Raw genomic sequence first — 23,056 nt, 5'->3', positions numbered from 1 at the left:
TTTATTTTTTTGCTGTCTTTGTCCTGCTAGGGAGATTTCTATTTCACATCCTCGGATAGATACCTTAGATACCCTCCTCAGAGACCATAACATACAGGGGTACAGGTACTCTTAAAAACTACACCACACAGGGACCCGTGTACACACACACACACATGCACAATCACATACAGACACACAAAGGTTGAACTTGATGGACCTGTGTCTTTATTCAACCTCAATACTATGTAACTATGTAACATCCTGTCTTGAAGATACAACAGTGAAGGGAAATCACCATGGGAAGATTTCCACTCACCTATTGCTTTCATGATAACTCCAAACTTTAAGAACTCCCATGATACTGTAGCATTTTTCAAGGTGTGTACCTGGTACCCCAATTTAATACCAGAGTTTAGACAGGACCTTAAAACTATAGTGCTAGGTTGCATAATAGGTCTTTTTACAATTAGTTTTCAGCAAACAGTAGTACTACAATTCTTAGGCATATAACCCCCTTTCTCAGTCACTTGTGTTTGATACTTCAGTTATTTTTATTTGCACACTATGGTAATAGATGGAAAGACTTACAAATCATCACATTGTTTGGATATTTCCCAGGTTCATATGGTGAAGATGCTCTAAAAAAAGAAAGAACTGTAACAACTAGTATGGACACCTCATACAGAACAGAGGCTAATGGTAAATAATGCATTTTAACTCTTCTATTTCAATTGGAAAGACAATATGATAGTTTAACACATATGCTGTTGTATCTTAGGAGGCTTAAAGGTAACCAAAGACAAAGCTACATATGCAGGTAAGAAATCTTCCTTCATTCCTTTTATTGCTTTGTCTATTTCCCCATAAATGATACAAATGTACAGCAATCATTTATTTCCAAAACTGCATATTTTTCATATCCTCAGTTGATAATTTAAAGAAAGTCTTAAACAGAAAGGGAAGAAATAACACATTTGTCATAAACATAATTCTTTTAGTATTATTAAAGTTAAAAAGATCTATGGTCACTCCCACATTCTGTGTAGATCATACCCTTTCATACTGCCTATATGACTACACCTCTCCCCTGGTCCACCCAGTTGTTACAAACACATGTCATCTCCATTTCGACTCACCTGCTTTATACATATTTTGTTTACTGCAGCTGTGCTCCACACAAACACACAACATTATATACACATTTAATACCTGTCAAATTATTAAAGGATGTACAAACAAGCAGCTCACATAAAGTGTTAATTTCACATGTACACATAATACAAATACTACCACCTTGTAAAGTCTACCACTGAGAAATATAAGGTTCTGAAACTCCTCTCACCCATGAATGGTTAACTGTTGCTTGTTACTCGCCACAGAGATACATCGAGTAGATGGTTTGAAGTCCGCCAACGATCAGTATGCTGAAAGGCAGGATGGTGGAATGGATGGAGCCTGTGGACCATGTGCTTCCTGCTGCAAATGGTGGATGTGGGCACTTGGGTTAATTCTTGGCCTACTATTCCTTTTGGGACTGCTCTTTGGACTCATATCTCTATGTAAGTAATCATCTCTTTATACTATGATACCACAACATCGGCAGGATGTACATTTCACAATCAAAATTGATTTCACAAACACTGAACAAAGCAAACTTTTAAAAAGGAAGATTTGTTTTTGTTTTTTAAAGCTTTTTTTTCAGAGATACACTGAAAAGAGATTAGCTTGATGTAAATAAGCCTATAAGTGTGTGTTAAACCGTGTTACTATGGATAATTTACAATTTAGTTTGGTATGTTCATAGGGGCAGCCATATTTGCTCCTTGCCTTGTTACCTGCTTTACAGTTTTACACAGTGGCTTTGATTTACTGCACCTTCTCATGGTGAAAGTGTATGGGTGTATGTCCCGTTAGGGAGATTTTTATTTAACTTCCTGTCCCACAGACCCAACGGGAAGTAAGAGAAAATCTATCCAACGGGAAGGAAAAAATCCCTCTTAAACAGTTGCCACCAAATACATTCTCCCCTAAAGCCCACCTCCGGGTAAATAATAACTACGGTAGTTATGCATCAAGTATGAGTACCGATATTTTTTTCCGGTACTTGCCAATACCGAATATCAATACCAGCATCCCGACGTAGTGTGGGCCTGGCTAATCAGGAAGCCGGTGTTCTATCGAGTGCACACTGGCTTCACGCTCCCTCCTGACACTGCAAAGCAGCCTGGCTTACTGATCAATCAGGAAGCCGGGCAGCACATCATGACCCACCTCTCGGCTTCCTGATTGGCCAGGAAGCCAGGCTACCTCGCAGTTTCACTAAGCAGTGTGAAGCCAGTGTGCACCTAGCCTATCAGGAAGCTGGCAGCAGGTCATGACCCGACCTCCCGGCTTCCCGATTGGACAGGAAGCTCCTCCATGCTCTCCCGCAGCACTGCCGGTCAGAGGGAGTCTCCCTCTGACCAGAAGTTCCGGCATCGGGATAAGTATCGGAGCACTTGGTCCAGTATGGGTACTCGCCCAAATGCTCAGTATCGCCAGCGATACCAATACCAGTTTTGGTATCAGTGCATCCCTAATAATAACCCACTTCCCACCCTCCTTTAACTGATCTAAATGCCCTTAGTACTTACCCACAGTCATGGTCGGAAGATACTCCTGCCCTAGTCTTCTTTCCCCTACATTTTACATGAGGTAAAATGTAGGGGAAAGTCACTACCTACCCTATCCAAAATGAAATACATTTTGGGCTCTAGATATACTTTTATATGTAGGTCATAACCCATTCTACCTGGTATCCTGTCTAGATAGCATTGCTGTAATTCTCAGCACATATCCTAACCACCCCACTCCCAAATTGGATTATTTTGGCTGGCATTGTCTAGAGATCTGATTTAATGCTTATTGAAATAACCAGTGCAAATATGAATGAAAAATCTATAAATTCTTACAACTTAGGGCAAGACCTGAAGAATCTGAAGCAACGTGTAGACAATTTAGAAGGCTCTGGCAGTTCATTGGGACGTTTGGAAGCTGGTCCTGTACTGCGCTCGGATGTCAACCTAGCCAGTTCAATTCCTGTTGGTGGCACAATTACAGGTCTTTCCAGAGATGAAGTCTGGGCCTACGTGAGGGAGAGGATGATGTCAGAAAGAGGTATTTGTTTATTAATGTTATTAGTGTTTTTGGCTGAACATTTCACTGCAATAAAAAAGCAAGCTTCAGTGGCAAGTGCTGACTATCACCCCTGCCACCACTGTCCTCCAAGGTTTTTCCCCAATGGTGTGAAAAGGCGAACATAGGCATATTCCGCCAAGAAGAAGCTAAGAATAAAAAAAACACTATGACAGAGGTGTTGCCACCCTTGGGCACCCAGAGAAGAGGAATCAGGAGGCTCACATAGCACACAGGAGGAGGAGCTTAGAGGGGCATGGTTTAATAAAACCTGAACCTACTGCCTGTAAGCCCTGCACACATATGTCGCAGTCGTTTTCCTACAAAATAATCTTTGATTACTGAGCCACAAGCTAAAGAGTAGTAGACATACATAAACCTCAGTAACATCATAATCATTTTAAAAAAAAGCCCTTTATTACATATGCTTTTCTGCACACAGCCTACCTTTAAGAAGCACTTCAATAAAATAGCCAGTGGCTACTTAGCAACCAGCAACTGTTGAGACAATGCACACTTCAGGTCAGGAGTATGTAATGTATAATATGCTGTATAGAGTGCAGAGATCAGGAGTATATAATGTACAGGGTTCAGAAGCAATGCAAAGAGCACAGAGGTCAGGAGGGTGCAGGGGATAAGGAAGTGTGTAACACACAGAGCACAGGGGCAGTCGGGGACCCAGGGCACCAAGCAAGAGATAAGGCATGTTTCTTGGATGCCTGCTGCTAGTGAGGCCCATGCACTACAATACCAATGTTGACCACAATTATGTGTTTCACATTCAAATTCTTTAAATCAAAGCATAGATTATATAGACTACTGCACTTGATACATTTATAAACATATGGTTTGATTACAGAATGATCTCTTTTGAAATGTTTCACTAATTTCAAAATTTCCCTATAGCTACAGGAAACATTGCCGGTTTGAAGGGCGAGCCTGGACCAAAAGGTAATTATCTCTTTTCAACCTAAACAATAATATAGATGGATTTTGTTTTATATCAGTTTTAATCACTAGAAGGTGCTAGAGTAGCAATTATGTTCTTGAATGGTGGACATTGCCTTAATAGTAAAATTATAATTTGGAACATTATAACAAGAACAATGATAATAATAATAATAATAATAACAACAACATTTGTTTTGTTATATATTTAAAGGTTAGACCTATTCTGAGTGGAGCTTTACATTAGTGTATACAGTAAACATACAAAGAGAACAATAACAAAAAAGAATAACATGAAACAAACATTTATGAGTCTGCTCAAAGAGACTACTACCTAATAGTACAAAAGACATATATTTGAAAAAAGTTGTTTTGTAGTAATTTTTTTTCTTATATGCCTGTAACTATTTCATCTGCAGGTGATTCCGGAACACAAGGAGAAAAAGGTAAGTAACCCTTTGCATGCCTGCCTTTATGCCCTATGTAGAAAAATGAGACATAGCTATGGCATTCATAGAAAACATAAAAAGCCAATGAAATGAGTGCTTGTATGAGGTAGGATTTGGGGGTTTGTAGATGTTTAAGTCATAAGAGGGCAGAACAAGGACACACTAGAATCTTCAAGTCAATGCTGTTCTAAGTATTTGGAGGCAGACCCTTGGCTTTCGGTGATCATGCTACACAGTATATAGACAGACCATTAATTTTCATCTTCATGGTGAGCAATGCCACATATGGCAACAGCCTAGCACTCCATAGTCATTTAAGAGAACTATGTTGTGTGTTATGTACTAAATGTTTCTGCAGAAACAGGTCACAGCAGTTTCCATCTTTTGCTTTGCACAAGTCTCACCTGGTACTTCCGGGAATAAGGGCCTCTAGGAACAGGGGGGATCCAGTAGAATCTCTGGAAATATTACCAGTCTATACAGTAATCCACACTTGGGCTAATAGAAACATTTTTGATTAGCCTAGTTGATCAAAACGTTGGCTGCACGGTGCATTAGCAGCACTGCTTGTTCAGCAATCAGCATTATTTACCACCCAGGAGAAGTTGGGTAGCAAATATAGCATAGCTTATTGGTCCAGGACAAGTTACAACTCTTTACTTTAGAAATATTATGTTCTTTCATTTGATTGTAAGATTACACAATCATTCAGACATATCAAAAGAGTATTAAGCCATTTCTCTGACTGTATTTGCCACAAGGTTCTGAATGTTGATAAGGGAGATGACATCACTATTTAAAGTATATCTAAAGTAATAAGGTTTTATTTGGTTTTAGACAATGTAGGAGATGGTTAAAGCCCCTGAAAGTATAGGAAATCTCCTTTTAGACAGTTGTCATGAGAAGAAGTTTGCCCATGGAAGAACTCGCCCTGAACCTAGTGACAGCTCCAAATCTTAGATTTTTCCTCATTTTCAGGCTTGGTGACCAAGACAAATAGAGATGATGATTCGCCCGAACAGACACATAGACAGCAATGAAAACCTGACAAAGGTTCCACTGTTAGATACCCTATTCAATGCAAAAACCTCTTTTAAGTTATACATCTGCAGTAATAGTGTTGCCTGTGTGGTATCCAGAACATATTTGATGTTCCAGTATAAAACTGTAATAATCATTATTTAATCATTAAGTGGGAAGAATTGATATATTTGTTATCATTTTTTTATAACAGGTGACAGAGGATTCCCAGGTTCACAAGGTAGGAAAGAGTTTAAGCCTTAAAAATCTTCTATAATAATTAATCATTGAAGAAATATTTTAAAACACATAATTACAAAATCCTAAAATAATGACTGTTTAGAGCAGGGCTGGACAAATCCCTGAAGCCTGGAGCCAGGTCGCCAATGCTCCTTAAAAATTACAGCTGGAGCCCAACTTTCTCCAATTATTGTCAATGGAGCTGCCTCCTAAAAAAATTCTGTTGGCTCCTGGATTGGACACACTGGCTCCTGAATTCCATATTGATTTGTCCACCGCTGGTGTAGAGAATCAAACAGCCTGAAATGAATTGAATTAACAAAGTTATACGTGTAACAAGTGGCATTAGTGATGTATAGGTGGAAATAATGTCAAATTGTATTGGTCAGTATGGATGAAAGGCAAGTTTTGGTCCTCATTATTATTGAAACCATAACTAAAAAATCCCCTCGATCCCATAGGTGCTAAATTTAAATATGTGGGTGTTGCCCTTAGCAACTAGTCAAATGTTTATTTTTCTTTATGAATTTTATCAAAAAATTAGAGTTGTAATTTCATGAAATGTTTGAGAGAATTCCAAATGACCACTCCTCTATATCTTAAATTGCCACCTCTCAGTCAGTTCCAAACGTCCCTTTACTCTGATACTTTTTTCATCAACGTATATTTAGTGTTGCATGGTGTTGTTGGTGAGACTCATCTTATAATCTTTGTAACAGGAACTCCGGGTCTCATTGGTCATCCTGGCTCAGAGGGACCTAAAGGACAGAAAGGCAGTGCGGGTAAGAAATCGGACTAAATCAGTGTACAAATATACAGTATTTGTCGGGATGGATTCATGCTCGTGTCTAGGTTTGTGGGATAGGAGTCATCAATATTCTACCATTTGTAGGTGATTCTGGTGTGGAAGGTCCACCTGGGCAAAGAGGAAGGGATGGCTTACCTGGAACTCGTGGTGACCCTGGTCCACCAGGCATAGGAGAAAAGGGTGACAGAGGTAAATGCTTTCTAATTTTTAGTGGCTTAATATGGTTGAATGGGGGAGTTTTTAAACACATATATTACTTCACTCACATATGAATTGAATGTATGAATTTGATTCAGCTTTCTGCAAGGATTGGGCTATATTGATTAAGGAGCCAGTTTTTCACTAAAGGGGGTGACTAAGGAGTATGCCCCTCCCCGACTCTCAGTCACTAAGCTTGGCATATGCTATTTGTTCTGCTACATTGAAGTATGCATGTGGTTGCTCTTATTTTGGCTGTATCTTTATTCTTTCTCATATATAGGCAATGACTATTGTTTCTGATAAAGTATTATCATTTTTTTCTCATACCTAATTTATCTTCTGCAGGTGTGCCAGGTGAACCAGGTGTGCCAGGCTTAGCTGGCATTCCAGGACAAATGGGATTGAAAGGTAAGCAAGTTTTGTAATCTCTGCACTAATTTAACAGCAAAATCCTAAAATTATATTTAGGCTGATAGGCTAAATAATTATTAAATGTCCCTATGTATTTGTAACTGGCATGCTTGCCGTATTAGCACCCTCATTTTCTTAGGAATCCCTCATCTTGCATTGGTAATTGGCACAATCCGTGCAACTCGCTATATACAGGCGACATCAGCTGAATGTTATTATGGCTCTGACTGTGAAAGATATTACAACATAAAAGAGAGGGGTCTGCTGACACTTTTCAATGGCTTTTTTTCTGTAAAAGCAGTGAATCAATATGAAAGATCTGAGTAGACCTTCAGAGTTTAAAATGAAACAAAGAATATTTTATCTATGTCACACATTTGGACCCATTCCCCTTGTTAAAATTAAAGATTATCTAAAGCCAAGAGCAACATTTGTATATATTTTAGCATATCAGTCATTTGATGTGGTAGCTGCATTAGTAAATTTGTCAGGCTAAGTAAATTTTCTGCAAGTACAGAAAAAGGCCTGTTGACCCTGCCAGGATTCAGGGTCGTTGTAACTTCCTGTGCATTTAAATGATATCTTAAACAATGTTATCGGTGTTGCCAGCTTACTACTGCAAATTACAAATTTCCTCCTCCCTATGTAATAGAGATAAGTGAGATACAATGGAGATACAATGGAGGGAGTGAGTATTGCCACTCTAGGACAGAATGTTAATTTACCATTGACAAATGTGTATGGTGGATTAAGCTCAGAATAAAGCAGAGTTATTATTTGGAGCAAATAGAGACTGGCAAAAAGTACTTTAAAGAAAATGTGGTTCAAGGCCCAATAGTACATAGATATCGTCTAATATTTCCCTTTCTATCTACAGGTTTGCAAGGTCCTCAAGGTTCTCAAGGTCTTCCAGGTATGTTGTCACAGGCGGATAAGTAGAGGAAAAATATAATGATAGATATGATATGTGATAAGGCAGTTGGTGAAGGTTCCTTGCCCAATTTAAGCTTTCATGCATGATTATATTTTCATTGAGAACATGCGCTACCTGTGAACCCCACAGTGTGGAAGAATTGCAAGTCCCGGCACTGCCGAAAGCTGCTAACAGCCAGGATGTGCTGAGATTTGTAATTTTTTACCTTTTCTCACCATTTCTCAATATCTGAAGGACCAGAGGTGTTCTAGATCCAAAAATAAGCTATTCAATTCTATGGTATAAAAATGTAATTCCAATTTTTAACAGGCACTCCAGGTCAGCAAGGTTACAAAGGTGATTCCGGAATACCAGGACCTAAAGGTAAGACCATATTGAAAGCTAGGACATTATTATGGCTACTGGTCCAAGCATGATCTTGGACCCATTAGTGGAGGAACCAGTAATAGTGCTTGTAAGATCTGGTTGGGAGCGGGAAACCTTGAATGTCAAACCCAGTGAACCAGGCACTCAGCTTCAGTGGAAATGAAGCAACTCAACAATAGTTGATGCATTCCACTTCTGCTAAATCATTTTTTCTGCAAAGTAGCGTCCTGAGCTTTCTTCTCTGCCTCAAATGCTTTTGTATATGGAAATGTACTCAGTATATGTTTTGGTAAACATTTGTAATAATTTAAATATGTATGTTTATTTTCCCATCCAGGTGACAAAGGACTTTCTGGACCAGCTGGAGTTAAAGGTAAGCAAAACACATTGTCTGTGACTTGCCTTTGTCTACTGTTCTGTACAACACAATAAAGATAATGTTTTTATTTGATAGAATACAAATATTTTATGTTGCATTTGTTTTAGGTGACCAAGGAGACAAGGGAACCAGAGGACTTCCAGGTCAGTAAAAAAAGCAATGTGATGTGTCACATACAAAGCAATATTATACTAATATTATTCCAAAAAGTGAAACCTTAACTGAGTAAATTGTATTTCGTACATCTCTAAATGGACCAAGTGACCTTCATGAATATTAAAAGATAAAAACTCTATTTAATTAATGGAGGTTAGAAATAGAATGACATATCCCATAAAGGCCTAATGTTTTCCAAAGTCTGTCCTGCCTATGCTGGTTCTTTGCAGGACTTTATATTCCTCATTTTTGTTATCTTTATTCATAGGAGATCCAGGGCCCAGAGGATTACCAGGACCCTCAGGAGAAACAGGAGCTAAAGGATCAGCAGGTAAGATCTTATCATTATCATTATATGCTGCGAAGAGATCAGATCCTTCCAAAATTGTTCTGCTATTTATAAGGTCCATTTGAAAGTAAATCTTCCAAAAACCTGAACAATTAAAACCGAGAAATTTATATTTAAAAACTATGCATATGTTTCTTTTTAGGTCCACCTGGACCAGATGGACATCAAGGTCCAAGAGGTAATGTCTGGCATTTCTTTTAAGCATTTTCACAATTGGTAACTGCATTTCATTTATCCCTTTACTTTACTGCACCTCAGGCACCTCTTGTTATGTAAACAAAAATATTTAATATACCCGCAAAAATTAAAAGGATACATTTGTTTATGCTTCAAAGGTCTACACCTTGAAACATATGAAAATATTAGATTTCTAATTCCAAACCCCAAAGTCACCCAAATACGGCACACAAGAATACATACATTGTGGTGGTTTGGAGAGTGACTAAAAATATCCATAGACAAATGTTCTATAAAACATTTGTGAACTAAGCATAAACAATTGCATTAGATGAGCATTCATGTTTATACCCCTTCAGGATAGCATGCATAAATATCATAGCTTCTTTAGGCCATTACACTAAAAAAAAGATGACTTTCCTCTGTAATAATAAATAATGTTCTTGATGTTCAGGTGAACAAGGACCTATTGGATTGCCTGGACCAAGAGGACCACCAGGATCATCAGGAGACCCCGGACTTCCAGGTAAGAGGCTTTTCTTTTCACCTGAAATAAGATATACAGTGCAGCTCCCAACATGATCCATATTGGTGGTGTTAAATCAGATGCGTTGGTACTTACAGACCACTTTGACGTTTTACCTTGTGTGTCTGTAGGCAAAGCAAGGGCCACCTTAAAAGAAACAGAAACCTTTCTCTCATTGTTTGCTACATATTGGTTTTGCATCAGTAGGAGGAAAGAATACAGTGTGCTGATATAGTATGGAAACTGAGAGTAGAATATTCCTCTTTTCTTTACATTGGCTGACCTTTGTGTCATTCATTTCCTTAGTTACACCATAATCTCTAGTCTCACTCTTCTTTCACCTGCTCAAATAATGACCTGTCATTGCCATTAGAGCCAGAAGGAAACATGCCCAATGACTAACAAGAAGGAAATATCAGCTCTAACTTGAGCAATGAAAGAATTTACGGTGTTTCTAAGGCAAATCTCTTCTTTGGTACCAGAAATCTTTAGGTGCTTTGGAAATTCAATCATATGTTTCCAATATTAGCAGTGGTGTTGAGTAAAACACAATACAGGCCACAATACTAACCCTTAGCTATGTACTGAAAGTGCTTTTATATTTGTTCTTGTACAACCCTTCATAAGTCAGTTTAGTAAGAACACTAAACAACACAGGTCAGCTACGCAAATGTTTGTCCATTAAACCAACCACTTGTTGTAATAATATCATTCTCATGTATAGCACAGATAATGGATATCATCTTGTTCTCTTCTCTTGGGGGCAGAGGATTGGGTGCACCTAATGTAAAATGTCACAGAAAGTTTAACCCATACATAATTCATTTTGTGCAAAGAATCTCGAAACACATGATACCTATTTCCACATAATCCTTTCTGTTCAGGTGTTGCTTTAATTATTCACAACAGGAAAGCAGATCCTTTTAGAAAGCTGGTTTTCCTGGCACAGCGTTTACATTACAATGTAGTTACATAAACTAATATATTCTATTGTTTTGTTTTTGCTTTATTTTTAGGACTTTCCGGAGCACAAGGGCCACCAGGTAACCATTCTAAGCTCAGCATTTATCACATATTTAACAATACTAATTCAAACCAAGCTCTCAGACAGTAGTCAGAGAGCATTGGGCTGAAAAAGATGTCTAGTGTCCATCAAACAATTGTGTGATAGTATCCTTCTGGTAAGAGAAAGTTTTTCTACTACGATTCCAAAATGCCACACTGATGAAATGTAACACAACAGTGCAGTCTTTTAAAAAGTGTTATATTCAGGCAGGTAGTTGCAGCAAACCTCCATTGAGTATTTAATACACAGGGCAGCATTTTTGCACATACCTTGCTCTTTATCAATTAAAGCAGAAGTATTCATTGAAATAATACATGTATTTTAAATGAAAATAGTGTAAGTTTTTGAATGTCAGCCTCCTGCTGATTTCTTGTGCAGCAGGACTGAGATAGGGAGGGACAGCACTAGAAGCCAATCAAGATCTGCTGCAATCTACAGGACACGAAACAGGTGAAAGGGAGGAGAGAGCAGAGTGAGCTGGGTGATGAGAGAGCAGAGTGAGCTTCTTAAGTGCTCTATCAGCAACTTAACTCTATGTGCATTATATAGTTATCTGTACACAGATAAGTACTGTATAAAAATCTCAAAGGCTACAGACTTTTATGGTCATGGAGAGGAAAAAAAAAAAGATCAGTGGGCTTGATTTTTAGACTTTAAATACAGTAGGACTAGAAGGGCAGCGCCATTTTACCTGTATATAAAACTGGGTAGACTTGTACTTCTAAAATTTAATTATTTTCCACCACTATGCAATGATTATTACAAAATATCTTCTTAGGGATTTTAACAAAAACCTAATGGTAACTATTTAATGCAAATCTCAACTGTTTTGTATAGGACCACCTGGAACACCTGGGCGAGCTGGAGCCAAAGGTAAATAAAAAGTAGTAATATTTGAAGGATCAGAAATTTGACATTCATTTGTATTTAATTCTGCTCCAGAAAAGAATAATATACTTATAGAATTAACTATATATTTCTGATGATTTGTCATATAGGTGACCCCGGAGATCCTGGAAGAGTTTCTTCAGGTACATCCTCATATCTAATTGTTCTCAACAGCTGCAATGATTTCTTTGATGCAGTCTACTGCATATACAAATTGTTTCCATTGATAGCGTATATTATTGTGTTGGCTGTTGATCAGAGGTTCCACTGGTATGATATAGTTATAGGGCATAATAGCAGCCATACGTGTGGCTCTGTTCTTCCGGTGCTGCAACTGAGAGTTCTGGCTCTCGTACAGTGAAAGGATTGTGTTGTTGACGCTCCCCTTTCTCTCCCCTTGTCCATTCTTAAAACGCCTCGAATTCTGTTACAGAATAGAAGGTGTTCCGTTAATGGACAAGTACAGAGGAGGGGTGGGTAAACGATAGTATCTCCCCTTGTCTATTCACAGAATGCCTTGTATTCTGAGAACAGAATACTAGGCGTTTTGTGGTTGGATGAGAGCAGAGCTACAGGAGCATAAACAACATGATCCCTGCACTGTAGGTATGATGGTACTGTCAATTCTGGCTCTCTTACAGTAAAGGGATTATGTTGTTTATGCTCCCCTTTCTTTCCCCTCGTCCATTCTTAAAACACCTAGAATTCTGCTTACAGAATAGAAGGTGTTCTGTGAATGGACAAGTGCAGAGAAGGAGTGGGTAAACAGGCAGTATCTCCCCTTGTCCATTCACAGAACGCCTTGTATTCTGAGAACAGAAAACTAAGCATTTTGTGGTTGGATAAGGGCAGAACTAGAGGAGCATAAGCAACATGATCCCTGCACTGTAGGAAAGATGGTACTGTCAGTCACAGTGCCTGAAGAAGAGGGATGTGTGTAATACCCAAGATGAATGAAACTATCTGTTTCTACAGTAACCATAAATGTAAAAGATCTATGAAAAAGGATTGTTTAATCGATCTGTATTGTGATTAGTTCTCCGATACACAAAATCAATCAAGAGCTCACTAAATCAATCAAATTGATCATCATCATTATCATAAATCAATCATATCACTCCAGTGAGGACAACAAAGTAATAACACACGTTCTATCAGGTTGTAGTACAAACATTATTTGTTTTTCTTTCAGATTCTGGATCATATCCAATGCCTGGACCACCAGGACCAGCAGGACCTATTGGCCAACCAGGATCTCCCGGTGTCCCAGGTATGTTCATATACCAGTGTTTCAAGAACTCCTGCGTTTGGGGAAATGGAGGCTTTAAGCTCCAGCCATGGGCAGTTGCCCCAAAGGACCTCCTTTAAACATCTTGCTTGTTAACTTACAAAGAATTTGCACAAGCAACACATCGACAATTATAAGAAACATTAATTTCTATTATTTTAGAACACAACAACTTATCAGCTTAAACAAGACCACTGTAGAATGTTAGAAGACTGCGGGGTTGATTTACTAAAGAGAAAAAGGCTGTTCACTTTGCAACAAAATGTTCCCTTAGCTCAGTGAATGAGGTAAAGCTCTGCTGACTTCTGTTATCCAATTATGTGCAAGCAAAAATACTGTTTTTTTTTCTTTTCCTTGCACATGACTGGGTATTCTTTTTAAAGTAAATTTTCACCACATTACCTAAGCTAAGGGAAAAATCCCTTGCAAAGTAAGCAGCCTATTTGGCTCTAGTAAATCTCTCTACAGGCTGTACAACAAGAACTTCCAATGACAATGTTCTAATAACATCTTTCTGTAAAAAAAAAAAAGACATTCTACCAAGCCAATTTGTTATCATATAAAGAACCTAACATTAGTATATAAGCGCCTAATATGGCCATTTATTTATTAGTAAAACTGTAACGGGGTTATTCACAAAAGGGTTGAAGGGTTTGGAGAAGGCAGAAGAAGTGAACAATCTATGCCAAAATAGCTGATTTGGAAAAAGTCTCCAATTCAGCTCACTTTCCAGTTCAGCTATGTTGTCCTAGATTGTTCACTTCTCCTGCCATCTCCAAACTCTTCACCATTTAGTGAATAACCCCCATAATAATATTTTCTTTACCAGTATGTTTAGCTTTAGGTTGAACAAGGAAATGACCTTCATTACCATCCCGGGACATACACATAAATAATTCTTGCTGTGTGGATTACAGTTTTTTTGTAAATATGTAATTTTTTAATGTGCAATTAAAGATTGAGATACACAATTATTATTTGCAAATGGTTCATTTCTGTTAAGTCAAGCTACAGCTCAGTCAACATTTATTTTTTTCTTATGCCAGGTCCAATTGGTCCATCTGGTCTTCCTGGAATACCAGGTAATCAATAATTGAAAAAAAACATTTTGTATGTTTGTGCCCTAGTGCAAGAGTTTCAAGGCCTGGGCTTTATTTAATAAGGGGAAGGGGGGTGGTAAGCAGAATGTGCTTTGGGCAAACCCACTAATAAATTATTTATTTGATCAGGTGCCAAAGGAGCCCGTGGTGACCCTGGCGATCCTGGTATCACTGTCACCAGAGCAGATGGTAAGTTTTGGTTATGTATCACACCTACCATGGAATGATGCCATACATTCAAACTATGAGTATAGACATTTACACAAGGTTGGGAGGTTTGGCTACTTTTTTAAAGTGGACTTTCCCCTCATTTAATAGAGCGCCAATGCTAATGAAATCTCAATTGAGAAACTAGCAGATTACTTATAGTTACACACATCTTTTTTATTTGTTTTCTACAATCCCACTGGTCTATCCACCCTTTGCACCAAATCTTGCATGCCATTTAAAACAAAGAAATCAGTGGCCAGCTTCTTTTTCCTTGTGTACTGTGCCAACCCACCGATGATGTCTGTGCCAGATCTTGTGCAGATTTGACAAGAACTCCCAGTAAGGAGCTGGCTATGTCACCAGTGCCTCCGTAAAATAAGAAGTAGAAAAGAGGCAAGTTTATTTTTAACAAAATACTATTCATTGAACATATGACTGCAATGTGTTTTCAATTCAGAGGGCAGAGCCGTATGCACATATCTTTCTTGCTTTTGGGGGAAAGGTTCCCTTTAGGAAACTTGGATATTCTTTCATGCCAAAGTTTATTTCTCATGTGCTGTCTGCAAGAAACATATGTGAGTTCAATTTAAATAGATCTAAATCTAGAATCTAAGAATCTATTTCATGAGAAAAATATATGGCTGGCTTTCCTCTGAAAATGCTGTGTATAGCTTTATTACCTCTAAGTCAAAGCTCAGTAAAAATGTAGCAAATGAGTCAGGAAAAAAATCAGAACTCCTGATCTTTATGCTTGTTGGTGGGTGACTTGGAAATCCTAGAATCCAAAGTATTAGCAGGACAGAGAGGTATCCAGCATTTTCGTAGGGAGAGGTCAGCATAATACATTTAACCCCTTCGTGACTGACGACGTACAGTGTACGTCGCCAGCATCGGGGCTGTTTAAACAGACTCCCGGCGACTTTTGCCGCCGGGAGTCTGTTTAAACTTGTAAAGCCGACTGTCGGCTCTACAACAGAAGGGATTCTGGTGACTTACCTGTGGCCAGATCGCTTCTGTGTCCCGAAGAAGGGGCCGCCCCCCCCCCCTGCCGGACACCGCCGCCGTGCTTCCCGGGCTCCGTTGCCCCTCTTACGGGCCCGGGACCAGCGTCCTTGGTGTCAGCCTAGATTCCAGTAATTCAGTTCAAACACTACTGCAACACGATTGTATAATAACACCAATAGGAACAATTCCTAGGAACAATAGGAAGAATAACACCAATAGAAACAATAGGGTTCCAGCATTACTTTACCGGGATCACTGAGACCTTTCAGTCATGAACAATAATATGTCACTGTAACATGTCATTCAAAGATATGTAAAACCTCTGGGATATCCCATAAAGCAATCCGAATTTGTTTTACTACCTAACTCTGACGATGGGTCACAGATGCTAACAGACCCTTAAAGTGACTCTCACACCTCCTGCTAGCCTTTGTTCATATGAATTGACACCATTTGTCTTCTAGCAATAACAGACTTGGCAACATCTTTGATTTTGATAAATGATGACATGAGCCGTAATACATGTGGTTTGCCAAACATGCAACATGTGTGTTGGCAAACCACTGTGTTCCTGTAATGTTTATATGAGTGTCTCAAATCTGGCTAATTGGCTGTCAGTGTAAATCCATTGGTTTGGAAATACCCATAATGAGAAAAGTGGTCCAGTCCAAATTTTTGAGTCCTGGTTTGCACATATTTAGGCCGATTTGTTAAATAAAATGTGCTGTAACTAAAAGGATTGCATGAAAGAGTAATGTAACATTTCAACTTTCTTTACAGCTTCAATGTTGGCTCAGGCAATGGCAGGACCTCCTGGACCACCAGGACCCCCAGGTAAGAAAAAACTAATGGCTGTGACAAAGTTAGAAAACATTTTGCTTTAAACCCAAGCGTGAAAGGTGCCTCTAAACTCAAGCATCATTTACAAGAACAGGTGCCAGCATAAATAAAATAGCATTCTAGAACAATTTATAGCAGGGGCTAGACTAGAGAATTATGAAGATTGTACACCCCAAATAATGATTTCATTTTAGGTGAAAGTAGATGTGGCAACTTTTGTGTAAAATAGTATTCATTCCCGCAATCCTAGTCTGACAATCCTAGTCTTGTGCTCTTCAGCACTTCAGCTGCTAGTTTTATGTTTGTACTGCAGCTTCTCCTTGAATTCACTGAGGACAACACATAATCCTGGCAAGTGAGAACAGAGCAGCCAGAGATGGAGGTAATTAGAAGAACTACAGATGTGTCTAGGTGGCATCACCCCTGGGTCTACATTAAATCTAATGCCATTCAACACACATCAACAGACAAATAAAAGTCCATCCTATTAAACCATAGACAACAATGAAATAACATCATCCTTTAAAATGTTGCAAGAGGTCTAGGGCTCCTTTCATTGCATTTTAGCGTGGGGCCTTTTGTTTCCTCAGCATGTCTTGACTGGTTACACTGTCTCACTACTTCTAAATGGAACAAACAAAAATAATGTTAATACTCCAATCTTATAAATGTGGTCATCATAACCTAGATATTCTGTTTTTCTTCTTTAGGTGCTTCCATACAGGGCCCACCAGGACAATCAGGTTCCCAAGGTCCTCCAGGACCTTCAGGTCCAGCAGGACCTTCAGGTCCACCAGGCCAAGCAGGGCCACCAGGTAAGTCCTTGCTTAATTTAGCATAACCAGAACATGCAGATATTCTGTATGTGATAAGTACAAAACTTATTCCTGGCCTGTTCTGAAGGTAACAGTTCAAATTAGCTAGAAAAGACCATTAATAAGACAATGAATATTAGATTTTTACCTGCACCCCCTGGGGGTTGATTTACTAAATTAATAAAGCTTGTTCACATTGCAAGACAATTTTTCACTTTACGAAGGGAATTTTCACTTAGCTTTGTGAATGTGGGGAAGCTGTGCTGACTTCTGTCTTTCATTTTCATTTGCATGTGGTAACGAACTCTTTGTAAAAGTGAATTCTCGCCATATCCCCTAAGCTACATGAAAATTCCTTCTTAAAGTGATAATTCCCTTGCAGAGTGAACATGCTTTACTCCGTTAGTAAATCAATCCCTTTGTGTCATTATCCCAACTTTAACAATGTACCTATCCATTTAAATCATTATTTAATAAAGTGGTACAAACAACAATAAGGAATGGAAATCCATTTTGACTTATCTGATATCAGATTTCCATAGATTAATTGGACTAGACTACAGAAAGCTACATTTAATTGGTTAAAAGGTGATAGAACACAAAGTTTTGCTTTTCATGCAAACATCCTTTAGCTAAATTATGTATATGATTTCCTTAAAACATTTTGATCCTCTTTATTTCTTTCTAGGTTTTTCAAAGATAAGAATTATATTGATGTACCTAACAGTGAATTGATGTACCTTGATATATTGATGTACCTAACCTAACAGTGAAACAGTACCTAATGTTCATTTCTGATTGTGTTATTCAGGAGAAGCTAAACAGGGAGCCCCAGGTCCATCAGGTCCACCAGGTCCATCAGGTCCAGCAGGCCCAGCAGGCACGCCTGGTTCTCCAGGATCAGCAGGTATGCAGGCAGTTTTAATTGCTCACTGTCTGCCAAATATCTAATAGAAAGTCTGTTGGTAACTGAAAAAATACTTTGCTTTGTTTCTACAGAAGCCTCTGTTTCTGGTGCACCCGGACCTCCTGGCTCACCAGGAGTTAAAGGAGACCCAGGTAAGAGCAATGCAAAAAGCACTGTAAGTGTCAGGGACGTACTCTGAGAAGCTCTTATACAGTGAGTAATTAAGCTTTATCCATGGTGCACATGGTCTTCCCTGCCACAGTCTGTGGCAATGATGAACAAAGCAAACAGCCAGCCCCACCATACTCATTTTTCTTCTGCTCCTCTGATACTCTGTTCCCACCGAGTACTAAAGAAAAAAGGATCTTAGTCAAAGCTTACACAAGGCTGATAAATCCCTCCCCACTACCATTTGACAGCGCTGGGCCAATCACCAAGCACCAGCATTGTCACATAAGAGAAGGGAAGTGAGTACTGCACACTTCTATTCCTTATCAGCAGGGAAGGGAGCAAAGAAAAGGTAAATCTATGCGAGAGGGGGGATTTTACATTAACATGTTCCTGGTGCTTTGCTCTGTACAGGTTCATATGTTGTTTAGGAGTTCAGCTAATTTGCATATTAGCAGTCCTACAAGCAAAAGAGACAAAAGACAAAAATGCTAATATCTTATATTTCTAGATAGAATAGCTAAATGTGCCAAGACAAGGGGAAAAAATTAACAGCAAGATGCATGCAGTACAGGCTTCCTCCATGTTATGTGTGAGCGCTGTTCTATTAATCCGCATGAAGTAGCACAGGAAGTGGAAGGGGGCAGGCAGTCAGTCTCTACGAGTAACAAGTACTGCCCTATCTATTCATTGCCCTCCCATTGCAGAGAAAGCAGTCAAAAGTAGAATGTTGAGATTTCTAACAGCTAAAATTGCTTAAGATTATCCTGGTTTTAATTGGACCAAAGTTAATTCCCAAGACAGTCAGCAATAAATGATAATCATATGTTCTCCTAATATCCACTCAACATTTTTAAGCTGTTACTTGGCAACTAGTGTCTTAGCAAATTAGGGTGATCCAATTGCAACATGAGGATTTTCACTGCAATGCTATTTTACATCCAACTGGCTGATAGTCAGCAATAAGCACTGGACTTAGTTTACAAAAACAAGTCTAAAAACAGAATCAAATTTAAATTTTGCATGTATTTCCATAACAACCAGCTGTTCTCTTTCACTTTGCTCTAAACTTTTCATTGTCTCCCATTTTAAAAATTATATATAATCAGTGAAGAACAACTTAATGTATCTTCCTATATTGCAAATAGTGGTAAAGGAATGTATTTAATTTACAGACCATCATCAGTATCGTTTTTCATTCCTATAGGTGATCCAGGTCAAAGAGGTATTCCAGGACAATCAGGTAAAAATAAAAAATATATTTTTTCATGTTCTTACTCTCTTTGTACATGTTTTGTAGTGATAGCAGAAATAGCATATCACTGTATCTCATCAATGTGTTGATATTATAAACAAAAATCAAAGCATTAAATTAGGGATGTTCAGATACTAGTACTGATACTTGGCATTTTCACGTGAAACTACCAGGGTTGTAGTGGTTGCAGCTATGCACAAATCCCAGGAGCTCCGTATGCCCCTTAAAAATGACAGCTTGCTCCTAACTTGAGTTTTTCTCTAGTCTGGTCTTGGAGCTCAAAAGTATCTGTACTTGTACTTGTATGGTACTTGTTAGCTGAACATCCATACAGTAAATGTCACCCTGTCTGGCCAAACACCTCCTAGGAAGTTATCATATATTGCCATAGCCATGTTTATTTTACTAAACATTTTTATGGAAGAAATATTGACATGCATGCCAAAATTGAAAGGGAATACAGTCATGCCTGCTAAGTGTAAAATAAAAAAATAATTTGAATTATGTCTATAAATAACTGAATTTCTATCTCACAGGACAACCCGGTGATCCAGGTCAGCCAGGACTTCCCGGACAACCAGGCCGTGACGGTGAGAGCCTTATCTTACATAAAAACTGCACATACTGTATAAGCAGTTTTGTGTTACATTGGTTTAATAACTATATGGTACTACCGTGTTTCCCGTAAAAATAAGACACTGTCTTATTTTCGGGGAAACACGGTAATTAGATATGAAAGTCTGATTTTTACATTTTCATTCCAGCTGTTGGACCTCCAGGAACCCCAGGATCTCCAGGATCACCTGGATCCCCCGGAAGCCCAGGAGCGCCCGGACAACCCGGAGAAAGAGGTAATTTATATTTCCTAGATCTGGTAACTACCAAAGTATGAGCTCTCAAACCGGGCCATCCAGTGATTTTCATGAGGTGCTATCAATATTAAACATTTTCCCACCCCTTTTTCCTCAAATGGACATCTCATCAGGGGCACCTATGTTAGGATTAGACTAGGGCAGAATGTATGTTTAGGAGTAGGTTTAGGCTTTAGGGCAAATAGTGGTGGGGTTAGTTAACAGGTATTAGCATATAAGGGTTGTCGGGCTTACAAAACCACTAGTTTTGTGCAAATTCACTAGCCCACATGTTTATTACCACAGTACCATTGCACATACCTAAGTGACTCAGAGCTTTAAAGTACGACATTACAGAATAAAGTAAACTAAGAAGATCAGCAGTTTAAGTATCTAATGTGATTAAAATTACTTGCAGGTGAAGCTGGTATCCCAGGTGCTCCCGGTATCCCAGGAAGCTCCAGAGGTGAGTAAAAATCTATATAGATAGTATAAATGTAGTAATGACTTGGCTATAAAACAGCCCTAATCTACAGTCACAGTCACAGTGCCAAAGCATAAAACCAATAGGGGACAGTTACATTTGCTGGAAAGCACATTTTAACATTATTTAGCATGATAGTATAGTTCATCTTCTGTAAGTACATGTTAAAGATAATGATACATTTTCTGGTAATCTTTTATTCTGTTTTTCTATGACTGATATTTTTAAAGCTTTCATAACAGTCCATTACTATGGTAGGCATACTTACTGCAGGCTGCTACACCTCTAAATGTCTTACCAAAGGACTTGTAGGCTGAGAGAAATATTTTTTTAGATTTGTGCAGCAATATTTTAATATTTGGTCTACAATATTTATAAATGCCTATTTTAACTTTTTAGGCCCACCTGGAGCAAGACCTGGCCAAGGCCAACCTGGTTCTCCTGGTCCACCTGGTCCACCTGGTCCTCCCGGTCCACCTGGTACTCCTGGTGAACCTGGCAGTTCTGCTCGTGGAGCAGAAGAAGTCCAACAGTACATTGCTCAATACCTCCAAAGTAAGTAATGATAAAGTATCTGACATAGTAAACTAGTTACATGATATCTATGAGTTGACTAGTACAATGTATAATCAATAAACCACCAGACGTAATGTAATAATAGGCAATATTATAAACGTGCAGGAAAGTTTAAAAAACAGAACAGGTATAGCTTGGGTTCATGACATCCAGTTGACTGGTCTTCCAAAGGAAGCAATGATTAAGTATCTGACATAGTAAACTGGTTATATAAGGGCTGAGTGGAGACGTTCAATGTATATTCAATAAACCACAAGATATACAGGAATCATAGGAAATATCATAAAAGTACAGGAAAGTTAAAAAAAACATACATTTTTAGAACCGATTTAGCTTGGGTTCATGGCACCCAGTTGATATGTCCTCCAAAGTAAGAATGATTAAGTATCTAGCATAGTAAACTGATTATATGAGGTCTACGAGTTGAGTAGTTAAATGTATATTCAATAAACCAAAATGTATTGTCGAAAAATAGGTAATATCAGAAAATCATGACACCTAATTAACATGTCTTTTTTCTTGAGCAGGTGAAAATGTCAGAAATTACCTTATTGGACCACAGGGACCACCTGGGCCACCAGGAGACAGTGGACAAGCAGTGGACTATGCAGAATTGGCAAGCCGAGTTATGAGTTATATAAGGGGTATGTTCTGGATACGTAGTGTTGGGAAAAAATATTAAGTACCTCAATTTTTTGAAAAATGATCTTTATTTAAGAACATTCAACACATTTTGATTGGTTTATTACCAGAATGTGCAGTGTTCCATAACAACCAATCAGAATTCATCCTTCAGCAGCATAAAGTGGCCAAATTAGTCAAAGGTGAATTCTGAATGGATGATAAAGGTAGCTGCGTACTACTGCTCTTTGCCACGTGTTCAAAAAATAGATCCCATGATATGTTATATATGCCTTACCAGTTATTGCTTCTATGACATCTGTACACATATTTCGTACCTATACCTTGTCTTTGCTCCCTTCTGTTTTACAGTTGTGTTGTATTATCTTGTAAAATAAAACATATGAGCATGAAAATAGATCCTACAAGTACATCCTCTTTGTTTTATATTGTTAGGTTCAGGATTGACTTCAACCGATAGCAGAGGAGCAATTGTAGGTCCAGCTATAACTTATGAAGAAATCCTGTCCATGTTACAAAGTAAGTTTATCATTTTTATTTAATTTAGCAGCTTGTCAATCACACCTGCACACATCAACATAGCAAAACTGTGCCACAGCTAGTGGGGTAAACGTATTTATGCACTGACAACAATGCAGATTTTTATAGTGGTAGGGTTGATGGGGGACAAACCAGAAATATATAAAGACACTGGTACATTGGTCACATTTTTAAAAGATTTATGGATTTTTTTCTGTCTTCTAGATCATGGGCTGCAGATTGGTCTTCCAGGCCCACCTGGCCCACCAGGATTACCTGGATCTCAATATGGCGATATAACAGCTTTACTCCAAAGTAAGAT

General features: G+C 38.5%; 1 protein-coding gene across 1 annotated transcript in view; it reads left to right on the top strand.

The window, feature by feature from the left end:
* Positions 1-23,056, top strand: part of COL17A1 (collagen type XVII alpha 1 chain) — a 48,028-nt gene that overhangs the window by 20,585 nt on the left and 4,387 nt on the right. The window contains exons 15-48 of the mRNA XM_018569066.1: positions 601-681; positions 761-799; positions 1,362-1,541; positions 2,941-3,138; positions 4,063-4,107; positions 4,524-4,550; positions 5,788-5,814; positions 6,533-6,595; positions 6,706-6,810; positions 7,168-7,230; positions 8,111-8,146; positions 8,477-8,530; positions 8,871-8,906; positions 9,020-9,055; positions 9,337-9,399; positions 9,560-9,595; positions 10,049-10,120; positions 11,137-11,163; positions 12,024-12,059; positions 12,185-12,217; positions 13,267-13,344; positions 14,409-14,444; positions 14,592-14,651; positions 16,458-16,511; positions 17,228-17,305; positions 18,144-18,221; positions 18,332-18,391; positions 20,199-20,258; positions 20,442-20,513; positions 20,932-20,983; positions 21,413-21,552; positions 22,101-22,217; positions 22,651-22,734; positions 22,960-23,049. Of these exons, the coding sequence (XP_018424568.1) occupies positions 601-681; positions 761-799; positions 1,362-1,541; positions 2,941-3,138; positions 4,063-4,107; positions 4,524-4,550; positions 5,788-5,814; positions 6,533-6,595; positions 6,706-6,810; positions 7,168-7,230; positions 8,111-8,146; positions 8,477-8,530; positions 8,871-8,906; positions 9,020-9,055; positions 9,337-9,399; positions 9,560-9,595; positions 10,049-10,120; positions 11,137-11,163; positions 12,024-12,059; positions 12,185-12,217; positions 13,267-13,344; positions 14,409-14,444; positions 14,592-14,651; positions 16,458-16,511; positions 17,228-17,305; positions 18,144-18,221; positions 18,332-18,391; positions 20,199-20,258; positions 20,442-20,513; positions 20,932-20,983; positions 21,413-21,552; positions 22,101-22,217; positions 22,651-22,734; positions 22,960-23,049 (2,316 nt within the window). The remainder of the gene's footprint in view (positions 1-600; positions 682-760; positions 800-1,361; positions 1,542-2,940; positions 3,139-4,062; positions 4,108-4,523; positions 4,551-5,787; positions 5,815-6,532; positions 6,596-6,705; positions 6,811-7,167; positions 7,231-8,110; positions 8,147-8,476; positions 8,531-8,870; positions 8,907-9,019; positions 9,056-9,336; positions 9,400-9,559; positions 9,596-10,048; positions 10,121-11,136; positions 11,164-12,023; positions 12,060-12,184; positions 12,218-13,266; positions 13,345-14,408; positions 14,445-14,591; positions 14,652-16,457; positions 16,512-17,227; positions 17,306-18,143; positions 18,222-18,331; positions 18,392-20,198; positions 20,259-20,441; positions 20,514-20,931; positions 20,984-21,412; positions 21,553-22,100; positions 22,218-22,650; positions 22,735-22,959; positions 23,050-23,056) is intronic.

The sequence above is a fragment of the Nanorana parkeri genome, unplaced genomic scaffold, assembly GCF_000935625.1.
Source record: "Nanorana parkeri isolate BGI_ZX_2015 unplaced genomic scaffold, ASM93562v1 scaffold1282, whole genome shotgun sequence".
Taxonomy (NCBI): Eukaryota; Metazoa; Chordata; class Amphibia; order Anura; family Dicroglossidae; genus Nanorana; species Nanorana parkeri.
Note: the sequence above shows the minus strand (reverse complement) of the source record. Positions and strands in the feature narration are given on the sequence as shown.